At 42.1% G+C, this 14,673-nt stretch overlaps 1 protein-coding gene across 1 annotated transcript in view; it reads right to left on the bottom strand.

Moving 5' to 3' along the window:
* The window catches only part of pde11al (phosphodiesterase 11a, like), a 310,662-nt gene that overhangs the window by 97,449 nt on the left and 198,540 nt on the right, over positions 1-14,673 (bottom strand). Inside the window, exon 10 of the mRNA XM_041183991.1 lies at positions 3,587-3,637. Coding sequence (XP_041039925.1) covers positions 3,587-3,637 — 51 coding nt within the window. The remainder of the gene's footprint in view (positions 1-3,586; positions 3,638-14,673) is intronic.

Genomic DNA, 14,673 nt, shown 5'->3' with positions numbered 1-14,673 from the left:
TTCTTTGTGTTAATGGCAGGTTTCTTCCTCCCATTGTTGTGGTACGGTAGCATTCTATGGCTCAGTTTTCTCCAGCAGTATATAAAGGGAGTCATCAGTCAATCATGGCACAACCTTTGATCATTGTGAATTCATTTTCAAAGTTCTTCCAACTTCTAACCCCTCTAAATTTCATCTTTGTACTGGCCTTTGAAATACTGGAGTTGAGAGTGTCATTAGGGCTTTCATTATGCTCACTGCTGCACAATCGCTGCTGAACCCAGAAATAAAATAATAATGAGGAGTCTGGATTAAAATACCACAGGCTGATCATCGCTGATCTTACTTCCGAATTTCCCAGATGATAATGGATACCTCCCAATCCCAAAGCTCCTCTGAGTTCATATCAGGGTATAGCGTTGCATTAAGCAATTTTTTTCATTAATATTTGTTTATTTTATCACATGAAAAACAGATGGAAAGTTTGATTGACTTTTCATAAATGATGATCACATTTTTATTCATCTATTTAGTATGGTTCCTGTATGAGTGTAATGGATAGAGTTAATTTACATCAGTAATAAGACAGCAGAAGCATTAACCAATTAAAAGTGCTTCAGGAAATTCTAGTAATGAATAGTGATGGATTAATAATGTGTTTAAGCTGAATGTTTTAGAAAGGCAATATGATTATGAACAGAATGCAATAGAGTTCACCTCATCGCTTAAATTACAAAACAGAGTGGGAGTTTCATTGACATGTTTAATTTAACAATGGAAGTATTTATTTTATTATTTTATAAGGGGTGTGGAGGCCTTTAATGCTGCAGTAAGTTACAAATTGGCCTCTCATTCCTAGGATCTATGTTCAAACCCAGTCAGAACTGAGAAACTCACTTACTGATTACACAGGATAGTTGGCATGGAAACTGTCACACTGTTCACAAGTGGTGCTCTACTGACGTTGGGAGTGATGTATTTTGACGGGGTAGAATATTAAGAACCTATACTTCATCTGTGCACCCTGGGCTCGATATCTACTGGTTGGCTGGGAGGGAGCACATCAGCTTCAGATTGTAGGGTGGGGTCAACATGCAGGGAGATATTGACACTGCAGGGAGGAAGAGGGATCACAAGGGAAGAAAGAGCAGAGGGAAGAGAGCACCCAGAAAGATATATCACAGGAAAGAAAGATTGCAGGGACAAAGCGATATTGTGGGGAAAGAGAGTTTGCAGGAGGGAAAAGAGATCACTGGAGGAAGAAAGATAACAGGGAGAGAAATCACAGAAAGAGAGAGATCACAGGGAAGAGTGATCATGGGGAAGAGAGATTGCAGAGGAAAGAGAGATTGAGTGGGAAGAGAGATGGGGCGGGGGGGGGGGAAAGATTGTGAGGGAAAGGGATCCTGGTGGAGAAAGGTCACAGGGAAGAGAGACTGCAGGCAGGAATGATCATAAGAAACAGAGGTTACAAGGAGAGAAATCACAGGGGTACAGATCATGAGGAGAGAGATCATGGGGTGAATGAGATTCTGTGCTAAACAGGAGATCACAGAGTAGGGAGATCACTAGGAAGAGAGACTATGGAGAGCAAAATTGCTGAGGAGAGAGATTGGGAAGAGAGCTCGGGGAAAAGAGATCGCGGGCGAAGACGGATGATGGGATATAGACATTGGAAGGAAAGAAATCGCTGGGAAGAATGATCGCAGATGAGAGAGATCACAGGTAAGAGAGATCGTGGGGGGAGAGAGATCACTGGGGTAGCGATCACCGGGAAGAGAGTTTGTGGATGGAGAGTGATCGCAGGGCAGAAAGGTTGCAGGGGCACCACAGTTATTAATCTGACCCCAAACCTGCTGAGGATAAACTGGAAATAGACACGTTTGCAATGGATTGAGCGAGTTGCCCATCTTTTTTAAAAATTAGCTCCTCCCCCACCGACATTCTCCTGCCCATCTTTGGGAGAGGGGCTCCAATCCACCACTTTCACTCCCCCACCACTGCGGGCCCTCTCCCCCAATGTTCAATTTTATTGAGCTGAATGGATGAAAAGGGGGAGAGATATACATGATTCAGATGATTCGATATTGAATTTCACCCACTTTACACTTTGATCCAAAGTCAAAATTATCTTCATACCTATCAATCTGGGCTGGGTTTGAATCCAATACCTAGCAAGTGGATGCTCCCTGCAGGAACTCCTACACCTTGAACAGCATATTCGCAATATAAAGTAGAAAGCCCATAAGCTTACATAACCGGGTCTGGCCATCCTGTATTATAATGGCAAACTATTGCACACCTGACAAGAAGATCTTAGTCCAATGCAGCTTGTATCTCCAAAAGGGAAAGAAAATCTGTGTGGGTAAGAATGGGTAATATCACTCAATTGTTTTTATTTTCCAGTATTAGTCTGTGAACAGCATCTGTAAGGTTAGCTCACCCTAGCCCCTGACCAAGTGACCTAACCATAGAAGGGAAGGATGCAGATAGGAAAAGTTGGGGGACATTTTAATCGATGAAATACAGTATGTACAAGTGGAATGGGGAATAATTTTCTGATTTGTGCTCCTGGCATCTTCCACTGGAAGCACTATTAGAAATACAAACTCAATAACCACAAATTTCTTGTTCCCCATTGGGAAGGACTTCCTGCTGGGAATGCAAAGTCGGAGGATCCCTCATACATATATTTGAATATGGCTGAAATGACAAATAGAGAATACATACGAAACTGCCCAGCATCTTACAACTCTTTATTATGCCAAGCATTGTGAAAATGATCCCAAGAAACAGTGTTATAAAAGTGTCTGGTGCGAGGGGGTAATTGTAGCCATAGAAAGGGTGCATAATATAGTGTCTATAATACTACCAACATAATTGATGGCATCATTAAAAGACATCATTCAATTCCTGCACTTATATATTCCACACAAATGACATTGGCAATAACTAAACATTTGTATCTAATATATACAACTTGTTTGTGGGAAATACCTATAGATAAAATAATTGCAATAACTTATAAGTATTGTAATTATAGTAATTTATTTCCTACAATACTTAACATTTTACTATAGAGCATAAAATTGACATTATAGCAACAGCATGCACAAGGAAGGTAATATGCAGTAATTCTTTGTGTAATAGGGGAGAGCAGGCCTTAAATTCATCCATTTGCTTTTTTTCACTGTGAGCAGATTTTATTACTTTAATAAATAATCTGCACTGACCACTCTTTTGTATTCAGTATTTTTCATGTGGCAGCAGAGAGTCAGCAGGCGAATGCATTACATTTAATCACTCGCTTCTAGATTTATAATCAACAACCTGTTTACAAATTTATAAACCCAGTCACGCATGTTGATATATAAAACATCTTGTGAATGAAACTCCCAAGACAATCTATTATTAAACAAGAGTTCAGCACAGTTGAGTAAAAAAAACTCCAATAGCGTGCACCAATGTATTGATTGAGTATCTCTATAAAGAAAGATTTTATTTCAGAGGTTTGTGTTTTCCAGGATTTTAGAGCTGCCTGCCAAATGGTACTACAATTGGAACTGTGCTAATTGTACTTCATTGGATTCATATTGGAGCAGTTTACCTTCAGTCGATCGACCTCTACTTTTGAGCACGTTGCATGGTATGACAGCAACTGAAATAATAAACAGAAATAATACTGAAATTTATTTAAAAATATAGACTGCATATGGTGAAAAAGGTCAGAATACATAACTGCATCACTACCATTTAACATCATAATGAATCACATGGGGTAGAAATTGATTTTGGCCCATTCTTGTGCACAAAACCACATGCTCTCACTCCAAACAGCAACAGCCCAAAATTGAGCCTCAGGCCTTATTAACATTATTAGCATGTGTTGTTGGTGCCTGTCTGCCTCTACAGGCAGCTTGCATATTTGAATCCAACAAATGTTGGATGACATATTTCACCAGCAACAACTTGAAGGGATGCCCCTGCGGTGACAGGGGATGGCGGGGTGGATTGGGGGAGGGGGTGTTAGAAGGCAGGGAGGGTGAGGGGGTGGAGCTGCTCTGTAAGGACTTTGGAGTTGAGGGAGCACTCCTGCTTCTAACTGTCTCCACAGCAACATTTTGGTGAATGCTGAGCAAAGCAGGACAGGCAACTGCTTCACTCATCACATAGCAATTTCCTAGAGGGGTCCTAAAAGCATGTGCCTGGCCCTCTATCACCATGGCCAGGATTTCCCAGTCAGTGAGCAGGGGGTGGGGCCCCCTCGCTGATGTGTAAAATGACGCGGGATAGTGTTGGGCAGAACTCCTGACGTCACCCCGCTCCAGCAGAATCAGCTGTGCACCCGCTGACTTGTTAATGGCCAATTGAGGCCATTGACAGAGTTATTAAAGTAATTAATGGACCTGCCCGTCCAACCTTAAGGTTGGCGGGCAGGCCAGGAGCCCTGGCATGCATTAGAAAATGCATGAAACTTCATCCACAGGCAGGATGAGGTTTCATGTAGGTTTTAAAAAATGTAATTAAGCTGTATTTGAAAGTGATGGACATGTCCCAACTCATGTGACAGTGTCACATGAGGGGATGTCAGGGAAGTTTTTTTCTTTATTTTTCACATTTTAAAATTTGGCACCGATCTCCCTGAGGCAGCACTTAGCCTCAGGGAGATGAGTGTACTCTTTTGTGTGCATGTGCGAAAGAGCGCATTCTCAGCTCAGGGAATCCCCCCGCCCGCACAGGGAGCACATAGCGCTTCCGTGTGGATATCACGCTGGGCAGGCCTTAATTGGCCCACCCACGTAAATTGGTGGTGCGCCACCGATTGGGGGTGCCGATTGGAGGAGCGCCTCCATGCGCCTGCTCTTAAACTTCCCTCCCGACAGGGGAAAATTCTGCCCCGTAAGTATGGAGCTTAACACCTGGTTTAGCTGGCTTCACAGAGCACCTGAAAAAGTTAGTAGTGGCCTGAGATTATTTTAGACCCCAAAAATAACAAATTGCATTTATAGAGCACCTTTAATGTAGTAAAATGTAATTTGCTTTTACCATGAAGACAAAGTCTTTAGTAGGAAGTATACATTTTAAAGTACACCTCATTCTGCATTTCAATTTTATGATACTCTTCCCACACTAAACGGAAGTCATTTATAAATTAATCACATCAGCATAACAAAGCAAAAAATAGCAATTTTGAAATATGCTTTCCACAGTGGCAACACAATTTTGTGTTTCAACAAAAGTGTCACAAATGGTTATCTGTGCACAGCTTTTAATTGATTTGAATCTTATTTTGGAAAAAACAGTTCCACTTAGTATATTTTAATTATACCTTAATTTAAAAGAAACATTCTTACTTCCTCAGGGTGAGAGAAGGGAGCAGTAACCGCTTATTCATGGCTGACCACTTCTCATTGGCATTGCCAACATACACAGCACTTCAGAGTGCAACCAAGTTCTATGAATTGGCAGATCAAAATCAAAGCTCTTCAAACCACAGAACAAAACAGAATAAAATGACAATTTTACATCATACCATTTTCTAATAAGCAACACTGATAACTATACAATGTTGCTCTGAGGGTTACAGAGGGAGATTGGAAGAGCGTAGGGAAATTCAAGGCCAATGCACTTAAATAGTCAAGCAACTAGCTCTGTGCTTGTTTAGTGCTTGAAAGAGGCAGGTAAGATTCTCAGTTTCTTCTTCATGTGCACCTTGCTTGACCATTGAAAGAGCAGTGCTTCCAGAAGTTGAGATTGTCATGTCAGGTGTTGACAGACATCTGCAGCCTCCTAGCAGAAGACCTACTAGACCCTGTCTGAACTGGTGGCACATATTACCAATGGCTATGAAAGAGATCACTGTCCTCAACCTTCTTGCCTCCAGATCCTTCTATCACAGAATCACAGTGCAGAAGAGGCCCTTCGGCCCATCGAGTCCGCACCGATATGAGAAACACCTATGGGACTACTTGAGTCATTTCCAGGATTGTCTAGTCAGCTGCACATAAATGCATAAGGCATTTGCCAGGAATAGCAATTATGTCAAGTTCGCCTGTGATGACATTAACCAGAATGAGGGGGAACTTGGGTTTGCCCCTCTGGCTGGCTTAAATAGCTGCAGGATGGCTTCAACTGTACACATGTGGCAACCTACCCACCCCCAAATTAACCAGGACTATTTGCAAACCACAAGGGGTCCTATTTGATCAACATTCAGTTAGTGTGCTACCACAAAAATAGGTACATTTCAGCTTCCTGGGGAGATGCTGTAATGCTTTCATTTTGCAACAGTCCAAACCCTCTGACCATGTTTGATTTAGAAGTCCACTTTTGGGGTTGCCAATAGGAGACAAAGGACACCCCCCATTATATTTGCTAATGACATCCATGTGGAATACCACCAATGAAGTTCAAGAGTGCAGCAACAACTGTCATATTGTTAATTGCCTATTAATTGTGTATTATGGAGATGGTAGGCATTAACTGATTTGCTTATGCTCCTATAAATAGACACAGACCAAAACTATGCTGGTTGAATTAGGAACTGTTTGCTTGCAATGTGTAACCATGTAAATAAATACTTATAAAATGCTCCAGTTCTATCCTTCACCAACCCGCTTGCTGGGGAATGTTCAAGATGCACTTCAGGTACCTGGACAGAACTGGAGGCATCTTCAGTATGCACCAGCCAGGGCCTCCAGAATGATTGTGGCATGCCATGCTCTGTGCAACATTGTACAGCAGAGAGGTTTAGAGCTACAAGAGGAACAAGTCGTTGAGCAAACATCATTTGCGGACAAGTCTAATGAAGAGAAGAGGAGGAGGACGTAGTTGGCACTTTCAACAGCTCACCAGCTGCTCACATTGCTGGCTGGGATGCCAAGGATTCCTTTACAGCTGGAAGGTTCAATTAGTTACTATCTCTCGATCCACCACATCAAATGGCTACTTTCCTATCTAACCCACTACCAATCCTAAAGACCCAAAGCAACCAACCATCCACCAATGTAGATGCCACTATTAGTTCTTGTCAATTCATGTCCTCACATTCATCAACAACCCAACAGAAAAGATGAGTTACTACTCAGCAACCAAAAGTGGGCAAGGCAGGAAAGTGATGCAAAGCAATTTTGTGTGATTCTTGTAAACAGTATACCCATGTGTATACCCTTGATGAGCTACAAAGCTTTACACTTTCTTTCCCTACCACTCCTCCTTCAGCAGAGGTGGAGGCAGGCTGCTCAGATCCCTGCTCTGACTGCTGAAACATGATCAGTGGCCTTGTCCCCTTCTTCCATTATCCATCTCATGGGTCAGCCACATGTCCCTCATATCATTCTGTGAGGGAACATCTTGGAAGTGACCAGTGGCTTGCTGTTAATACAAGGCTGAGATATCTGATATCCTATTTAACCTGCCAGACATTTTGCTATCTAGAATTTGCACAGCCACGATCAAGGTCTGCATGGGCTCATTTGAATGCTGTGATTGATGTTCCTTGGAGTTGGCCAGTCTGTGCATGGAGGAAGACATCCATACAATGCCCGGCAACATCAACCTACTTACGCTTGAGTTAGGTTCCTCCATTCTCTCTTTACTCATGTACAGTGTGTGTTGAAGATCTGTCAGTGAGTGGATCACACATCCTCTGCTGCTGTTCAATGATTCTCTTTTCCATCAATATCCTCTGAGGTACAGTATCTGTGTCCAGCTGAGCACAGTTTGGAGAAAGCTGCACCCTCCAACATGGACTCGCCATGCCTGTCCCTGCCATCACGCTCTGCTTGTGCTCACTTGTGAACTGAGAGTCACCAGGCAAAAACCCAACTAACTGTCAAACTGCCAAACAAAGTAGTGGTAACTGTGCTGGTATCTGGTAAGCACCCACTGAAGGGATCAGTTCTTCTGAGTAATCACTTTTCAGCAACTGCTGCTGTACTTGTGATGGCCCTGAGAGAAAAGATATAAATTAGCATTGGAAGTGTAAGAATATTGCAATGTAGCATTATGAAGGTGAGCATATTTCCCAGCTGTTAAATTTAGTCAATATGGCTGAATGCTGTATGAATTGTGGGTTGCTGACACTTAATTCTGTAACCAGGTAACAGAGAGGAACCCATCTCCCCATCTCTGATGTTCCAGGGTTGCATTTTATGAAGTTATGTATCAGCAAGAGGCATCATGTTGTAGAAAAATGAGAGTGGTTGACAGTGGTGAATAGGTCAGGATATGAGGAAGTGAATAGAAAGAGAACAATGGTTGTGTTTGCAAGTTAAGTGTCTGTGATGAGTGATGTGATGGAGTAGACTTGACAAGGCAGAATGACGAGGGCAGTGATGTGCTCACCAGGAAGTCAGGAAATGTGCCACTGTGCTCACCTTTCCTGATGTAGTTATGTCATTAAAGCTTTTCCTGTACTGAATCCACCTTTGCCCTTTCTCTTGCAGTCACGGGTTTCTCCCTCCCATTGCTGGGAAAGTGTATCTCTGTCTGGCTTCTCACTGACCCCAGCACTGCAACAAAAAGGTGCTTAAACCTGGCATGTTCTGACTTCATCACAGCATTTCTCTTTCAGCTTGCTAAAATTTCTAACTCCTCCAGATTCCTCCACCTGCCAGTCTTGGATTGACTTCTTAAATGCTCCAGTTGGCACTGTGGCATGGGGTCTACATCATGCCTGCTAATACACATTCAGTTCAAAACCCAGAAGCATGAGATGTGGATGATCCCACTGGCAAACTGACACAATGAGACTTCTTCTGGGTTTCATACCTGATATCACAACCAAAGGCTCTTAAAATTTACATGTATATGCACAAATAATGAGGCAGAGATGTAGCTGCATCACTGATGGCATCAACATGTGTGTGTTTCATTTATGAATTATGTTTTCTTGCGAGCCCATTTAGGAAATAATGCACTTTAAATATGATACAACAAAATGAAGAAAACAAAAAGGTGAGGAGCTGAAGTTGCACTTGTTATTCCTGCCAGATAAATAGGCGCTGGGTGAATATGGTACCAAACTTAAATCTTGAACATATTCAAACTAGTTGCATCAGGCCAGAATCCACAGTCCGGATGTGTGGACATTTTACCAAAGTCTGCATCTGTGACTAAACTGAGGAAAATAAATGTCAACACCATGCCACACTTTCCCTCAAACGAAAACTGCATTAGCAGTATTAGCAAAACAGTTATGTATCCCATACTAATCCATTATTTAAAGTCAGGCTGAATAAGCCTGACAAGAGGCTATGTCCTTCAGAACAGTCAGTATTTTCGAACTAAGGGTTATGAAAGCTAATTTATAATGGAATGGTTACTAATCATCAATATTTATAAACTTGGATGGGATTCCGCAGAGTCAGGACAATCCTGGAGACCTTTAAAAATGGCAGTCGTGACCCAGATGCAGAAGTCCCACTGCCATTTCTGAAAGATCCCTTTTTGCCAGCAGGGCGTGACTCACACAGGTGGGAAATGCAAATTTAGCAAGGCCATTTGAAATCAGGGCTGAATTCAAACAGATCCGATTTGTGCTGTTCCAAAGGCCTTAAACTTCAGTATGGGAATCACAAATTTATGGAGTAAATGTAAATGCTCTTGAAGAGCAGATAGGTCTGTTTAAGTGTTCCGATGTAAGTTTCTTAAAAAAAGTCTGAAGCTATCAGTTAGAGCTAAAAAAGTGCACTCTTTGATTAACAAGCCATCTGATAAAGGTTAGAAAAAAACACTTCCATCTGTTCCTGCAGTTTCAATAGAGTTCTTTGTTAATATTTCCCAAGGGCTGTAATTACAGTTGAGGTTAGTATAAATCTTGGCTGGGTTTCAAAAGCTACAAAAGCACTTATCTCAGTTGTGGGGGGAGGGTGGTGGCTGAATTCATATTTTGATTGACAGTTTAAAGAGGCCATTAAAGGATTAGTTGTATTTGAAATGGATACTGAACAGAAATTTGTTTTATAACAGATTGAACATTGGAAGGGATTTAAATCTTTGAATGGGTTTTGTGAATGAGAGTTTTTATTTTCAGTGTCAAGTGTGTATAAGTGACAGCTCTATTAGATTTTGTGAAATGTAATTATTTTTTTCATCTCTACATGCCTCCTGGGGTCTGCACATAATGGATGCTAGGTGAGTGGCTATAGAAGTGGCATGGGGGTATGAAGTGACATGGAGGTGGTTGGAATGATGCATGGAGGACATTATAAGGGACATAAGCTGGCATGGAGGTGGCATGGGGAATGGGTGGGGGGAGCGAGGAGGTATGAGATGTGAGGGCTAGAGGGCCTAACAGATTCAAAGACAATTGGAGTGAAGTCCCAGAGAACTGAGGCGGGCCTTATAACCATGGCTTCCTCTGATCTGCTTCCGGGTCAGCGCGCCTGGCTCTATCCTGCCCCCTCCTCCCTGAAGCAAAATTTGGGTGTAACGGGGTCCTTTAAACAGAGGCCTGTCTGTCAAAACAGGAAATTTGCCGACTCAAGCTCCTCATCTCAGTAGCAAAAATATGGCCCAAGGAGTTCATAAAGTCATTCAAGATCCTGTCTGCCTATCACAATGAAGGACAGCTAACTACAAAGACTACTACTTCAAATTTCTCCAAAGATTGATCACAGAAACGATGGAGAAATGGCATGAATGAATATAAGCAGCCATTTACATAATTTCTATGGAGGTTCTGCTGACCTCCCACTCAAATTCCAGCTGGAAACTGGAATATCATAGAATCATACGGTTCTTTGAAAGATCTATCCAATTAGTCCCACTCTCCCACACATTTCCCATAGCCCTACATCTTTTTCTTCTTTTTTAATTATTGATCAATTCCCTTTTGAAAGTTACCACTGAATCTGGTTCCATCGATCTTCCAGAAAACGCATTCCTGATAACAACAGCTTGCTGATTGAAAATAATTCTCTTTATCTCCTCCTTGGGTGTCCCAAAGAAATTGGGTCCTACCTAGGGAAAACACTTAGGGGAGAATTTTCTCCCTGTCCTGGGGGGGGGGGGGGGTGGTTTGGGTGGGAGCAGGTGGGTGTGCAGCCGATCGCCGCCCGCAATTGGCTGTGCGCCACCATTTTATGTGGGCAAGCCAATTAAGGAAGTGCTGAACGCTCCCTGTGTGGGCGGGGGGAGTAGGCTGAGTCAGGGCCTGAGCGCGAAAGAGCACAGAAATCTCCCTGAAGCACAGAGCTGCCTCAGGGAGATTAGTTTGATTTTCTAAAATTTTAATAAAGAAAAAAATACATTTTTAAGATATGTCCCCTCATGTGACAGTGTCACATGAACTGGGATGTGTCAATGAATTTTAATAAACACTTTTACTACATTTATAAGCCCTTTACGAAACCTCATACCGTCTGTGGATGAGGTTCCATGAAAAATGTGAAGGCCACCTGGGCGCTCCGCCTGCCCACCGCCCTTAAGGCTAGACAGACAGCCCTGTTAATTATTTCAATTACTATTTAAATGGCCTTAACAGGCCTTTGACAGTTCGGCGGGTGCACAGCTGACTCCTGTGTGCCTGACGTCACGACGTGTCATTTTACACATCAGTGGGCAGGGCCCGCCCCGCACGCCGACCGGAAGATTCAGACCTTATTTTCTCCAATTGGTCACCGACTGATTACTGAAACTCCAGAAGAATTCATTTTATTATGGGGAGGGAGAAAATTAAAACTAGCTCCAAAATACTGCTAATCTGTTGATAAGCATCATCTTTAATGTGTACATGGCTGAGCTGAGCAGTATCAATGGTAAAATAGCAGTAAAATATCATTAATCAAAAGGGCTTTTGTAACAATGAGCACAGGCTACCACTAGAGGTCATGCAACAGTGAAACGCTTCTTAAAAATACAAATAAATGTATCTGGAAACATTTAATAATACGACATTTAACAAGTATCTGTTACTTTTATTTTCTGACTGGAATGATTTCTAATTTGTCAGTGTTTCTGAAATGTGGCTCTTCCTATGAAAAGGGCTGTCACTAATTTTACACAAAACTTCTCATTATCCTGTGAGGAGATTCACCGAGTTGGGATGGGATGGGACGCTCTCCGCTCATTCTTCTTCTTCATCATCATCATCAGCGGCGACAAGTTGGATTTATACAGCATCATTACAGTAGAAAAAACATCCCAAGGTGCTTCCCAGAAGCATAACCAGACATAAAACAGACACTGAGTTAAAGAAGGAGATATTAGGACAGGTGGTCAGAGAGATGGGCTTTAAAGGGGCAGCGGAGGGTAGAGAAGCTTAGGGAGGAAATTCTAGATTGTAAAGTTCAGACAGCTGATGGCACAGCCGTCAATTGTCTGGCAACGGGAAGGGGAAGTGCATAAGAGGCTAGAGTGAAAGAAGCGGAAGGTTCTGAAAATTACAGGGCTGGAAGACGTTACTGAGTTAGGGCAGGGAAAGGGCAGAGGCAGCAGAGTTTTGGATGAGCTCAACTTCATAGATCATGAGGCACAGAAGACTGGCCGGCCATGAGGCCATTGGAATAATTAAGTTTGAAGGTGAAAGGGACCTGGATGACTGGGACTATTGGATCGATCCTTCAAAGAGCTAATACAGGCATGATGAGCCAAATAACCTCATTTTATACTGTATGATTCTATGATATTCCATTCTCCAGCTCAAACTTGAATGGGAGATCAGCAGAACCTCCACAGAAATTATGTAAACGGCTCTTTTTATTAATTTACACCATTTCTCCAAAGGTTCCGTGATCAATCTTTGAAGAAATTTGAGGCACTTGTCTTTGTAGTTAGTTGTTCTTTGTTGCATAAGGCAGACAGGGTCTTGAATGACTTTATGAGCTCCTTGGGCCATGTTTTGACAATGGATGGGCTGAGCAGGGGTGTGATGTGACCTTGTAGAGACTGAGGGAAGCAGCCTTTGTGATGGAGAAGATATTCTGCTGGAAATTCAGCTCAGGGTTGAATAGGACATCCAAGTCAAGAACAATCTGATTCAACTTGAGAGGGGCTGGGGAAAGGTGGAATTGATGGCATGGGGTCATGGATGGCAGAGGCTGACAACAATGACTTTGCCATCCCAGCGTCTGACTGGAGGAAATTACAACTCACCAAAGACTGGATGTCAGACAAACAGGGAGAGAGGAGAAGGGATAAAGGGTTACTGCGTATTGTTGATAAAACGGGGCAACACCTAAATGTACGATGATGGCACCTTGAAGTAGGATGCTGTGCCACTAGAAGGTGTTTCATACCAAACCTCCAAAACGGCAATTTCTGAGGTCAAACATCATTCAAGTTTATTACTTAGACTTCTGGACTGGAGTTCAATATTCTATACTTGGAGCTGCCGAACAATAATTACATATTTCTTATCTTAAAGTACTACCACATCCAGGTACAGACACTTTATAATGCAGAGGCCATATAGTGCATGCAAGCACCCTTCTTATGTGAGTAATAAAGTAAAAAGTTAATGAACAATACAATTCCTTCACCATTATAAAAGGTCAGTCAGGGGCCAATGTTTGAAGGGATTTATACTGAGTGGTCATTTAGTTTCCAGGAAATACAGTTTACATTGATGGTGAAAGTATAAGTGTGGATCCAATTATTTCCCCTGTTAGAACTAGTGATTGTCACATTTTTAGTGCAAATTCAGCTGCCAAGAAATGCTATACTTCTGCAGAAATCAAATCCCCGCAGTTTCCTCAGAATGGGATCTTTTCTATGCAAATAATGTTCACTAATGTAAAATTACTGAGGCTGAATTCATTCTCATCAAATCCACTTTTCAAACACATATGGATTTTAATCCCTAACAGCAATTCAAAAAAAATCAGCTTTCATAATGATGTCTATTTGAACATTTTAAAGTTTATTTTTTCCAGTTTTCTGTCCACTAAAGACAGTGATGCCAGGGATTAAAGGGCCTTCAAGCACCTTGTTCCAATGGGAATGCTTCATTTGTGAGGCAAGACAGTGAGCTCTGCCAAGTCAGTTGGCTACCATCTAGTACAATTGTAGCTTTACCTAACATCCACAAACATATACCTTTTCCAGAGGCAATCACTGAATATCAAGCAAGAAATGGAATTGGGACTGATTTTTCATCTCTCCAGTGAAAGGGCATCTAGTTTTTCATGGTGCCTCCTTCAGTTGTCCATGGCTATGATTAGCTAAGATTAGGGACCTTCTAGTTTGTTTGGCTTAGTCCCATATGTGGAATGCATTTATCTATAAAGCCTCAACCGTAAACTCTGTTTTCTTTCTTTCATGGATCTACATGGCAGCTACTTTGGCTTTTGTTCTGCAGCATTGTTCAACTTAATTTCTATTTAAAATAAAGGTTCCAAAATCCCTGGGGATGAGGGGTTGCAAATTATCCCATCTCTTGGATTTGAGGCCAGGTCACTGGCCTTTGATTAAGGGCGGGCGGGGATTCCATTTTGCCATACCTAAATTGGCGCACTATCCATTTTAAATGGAACCACAATGAATTAATTATGCTCAGAGAAAACTTGGTGAAATAGCATGGACAGGTATTTTATAGGCAGAATTCTATGGCTCCATTGCAGCAGGGGCAGGGCCGTAAAATGCTGCAAGCCATTCAAAAGTCCACTGACATCGGCGTGACCATAAAATCCCATTGGCATAAAATTCTGCCCTGTATGTACTTGCATAAAATTGGAGGGCTTAATGAGACTT

This window comes from Carcharodon carcharias, chromosome 3, assembly GCF_017639515.1.
Source record: "Carcharodon carcharias isolate sCarCar2 chromosome 3, sCarCar2.pri, whole genome shotgun sequence".
Classification (NCBI taxonomy): Eukaryota; Metazoa; Chordata; class Chondrichthyes; order Lamniformes; family Lamnidae; genus Carcharodon; species Carcharodon carcharias.
This window is presented reverse-complemented; position numbering and strand designations above follow the sequence as displayed.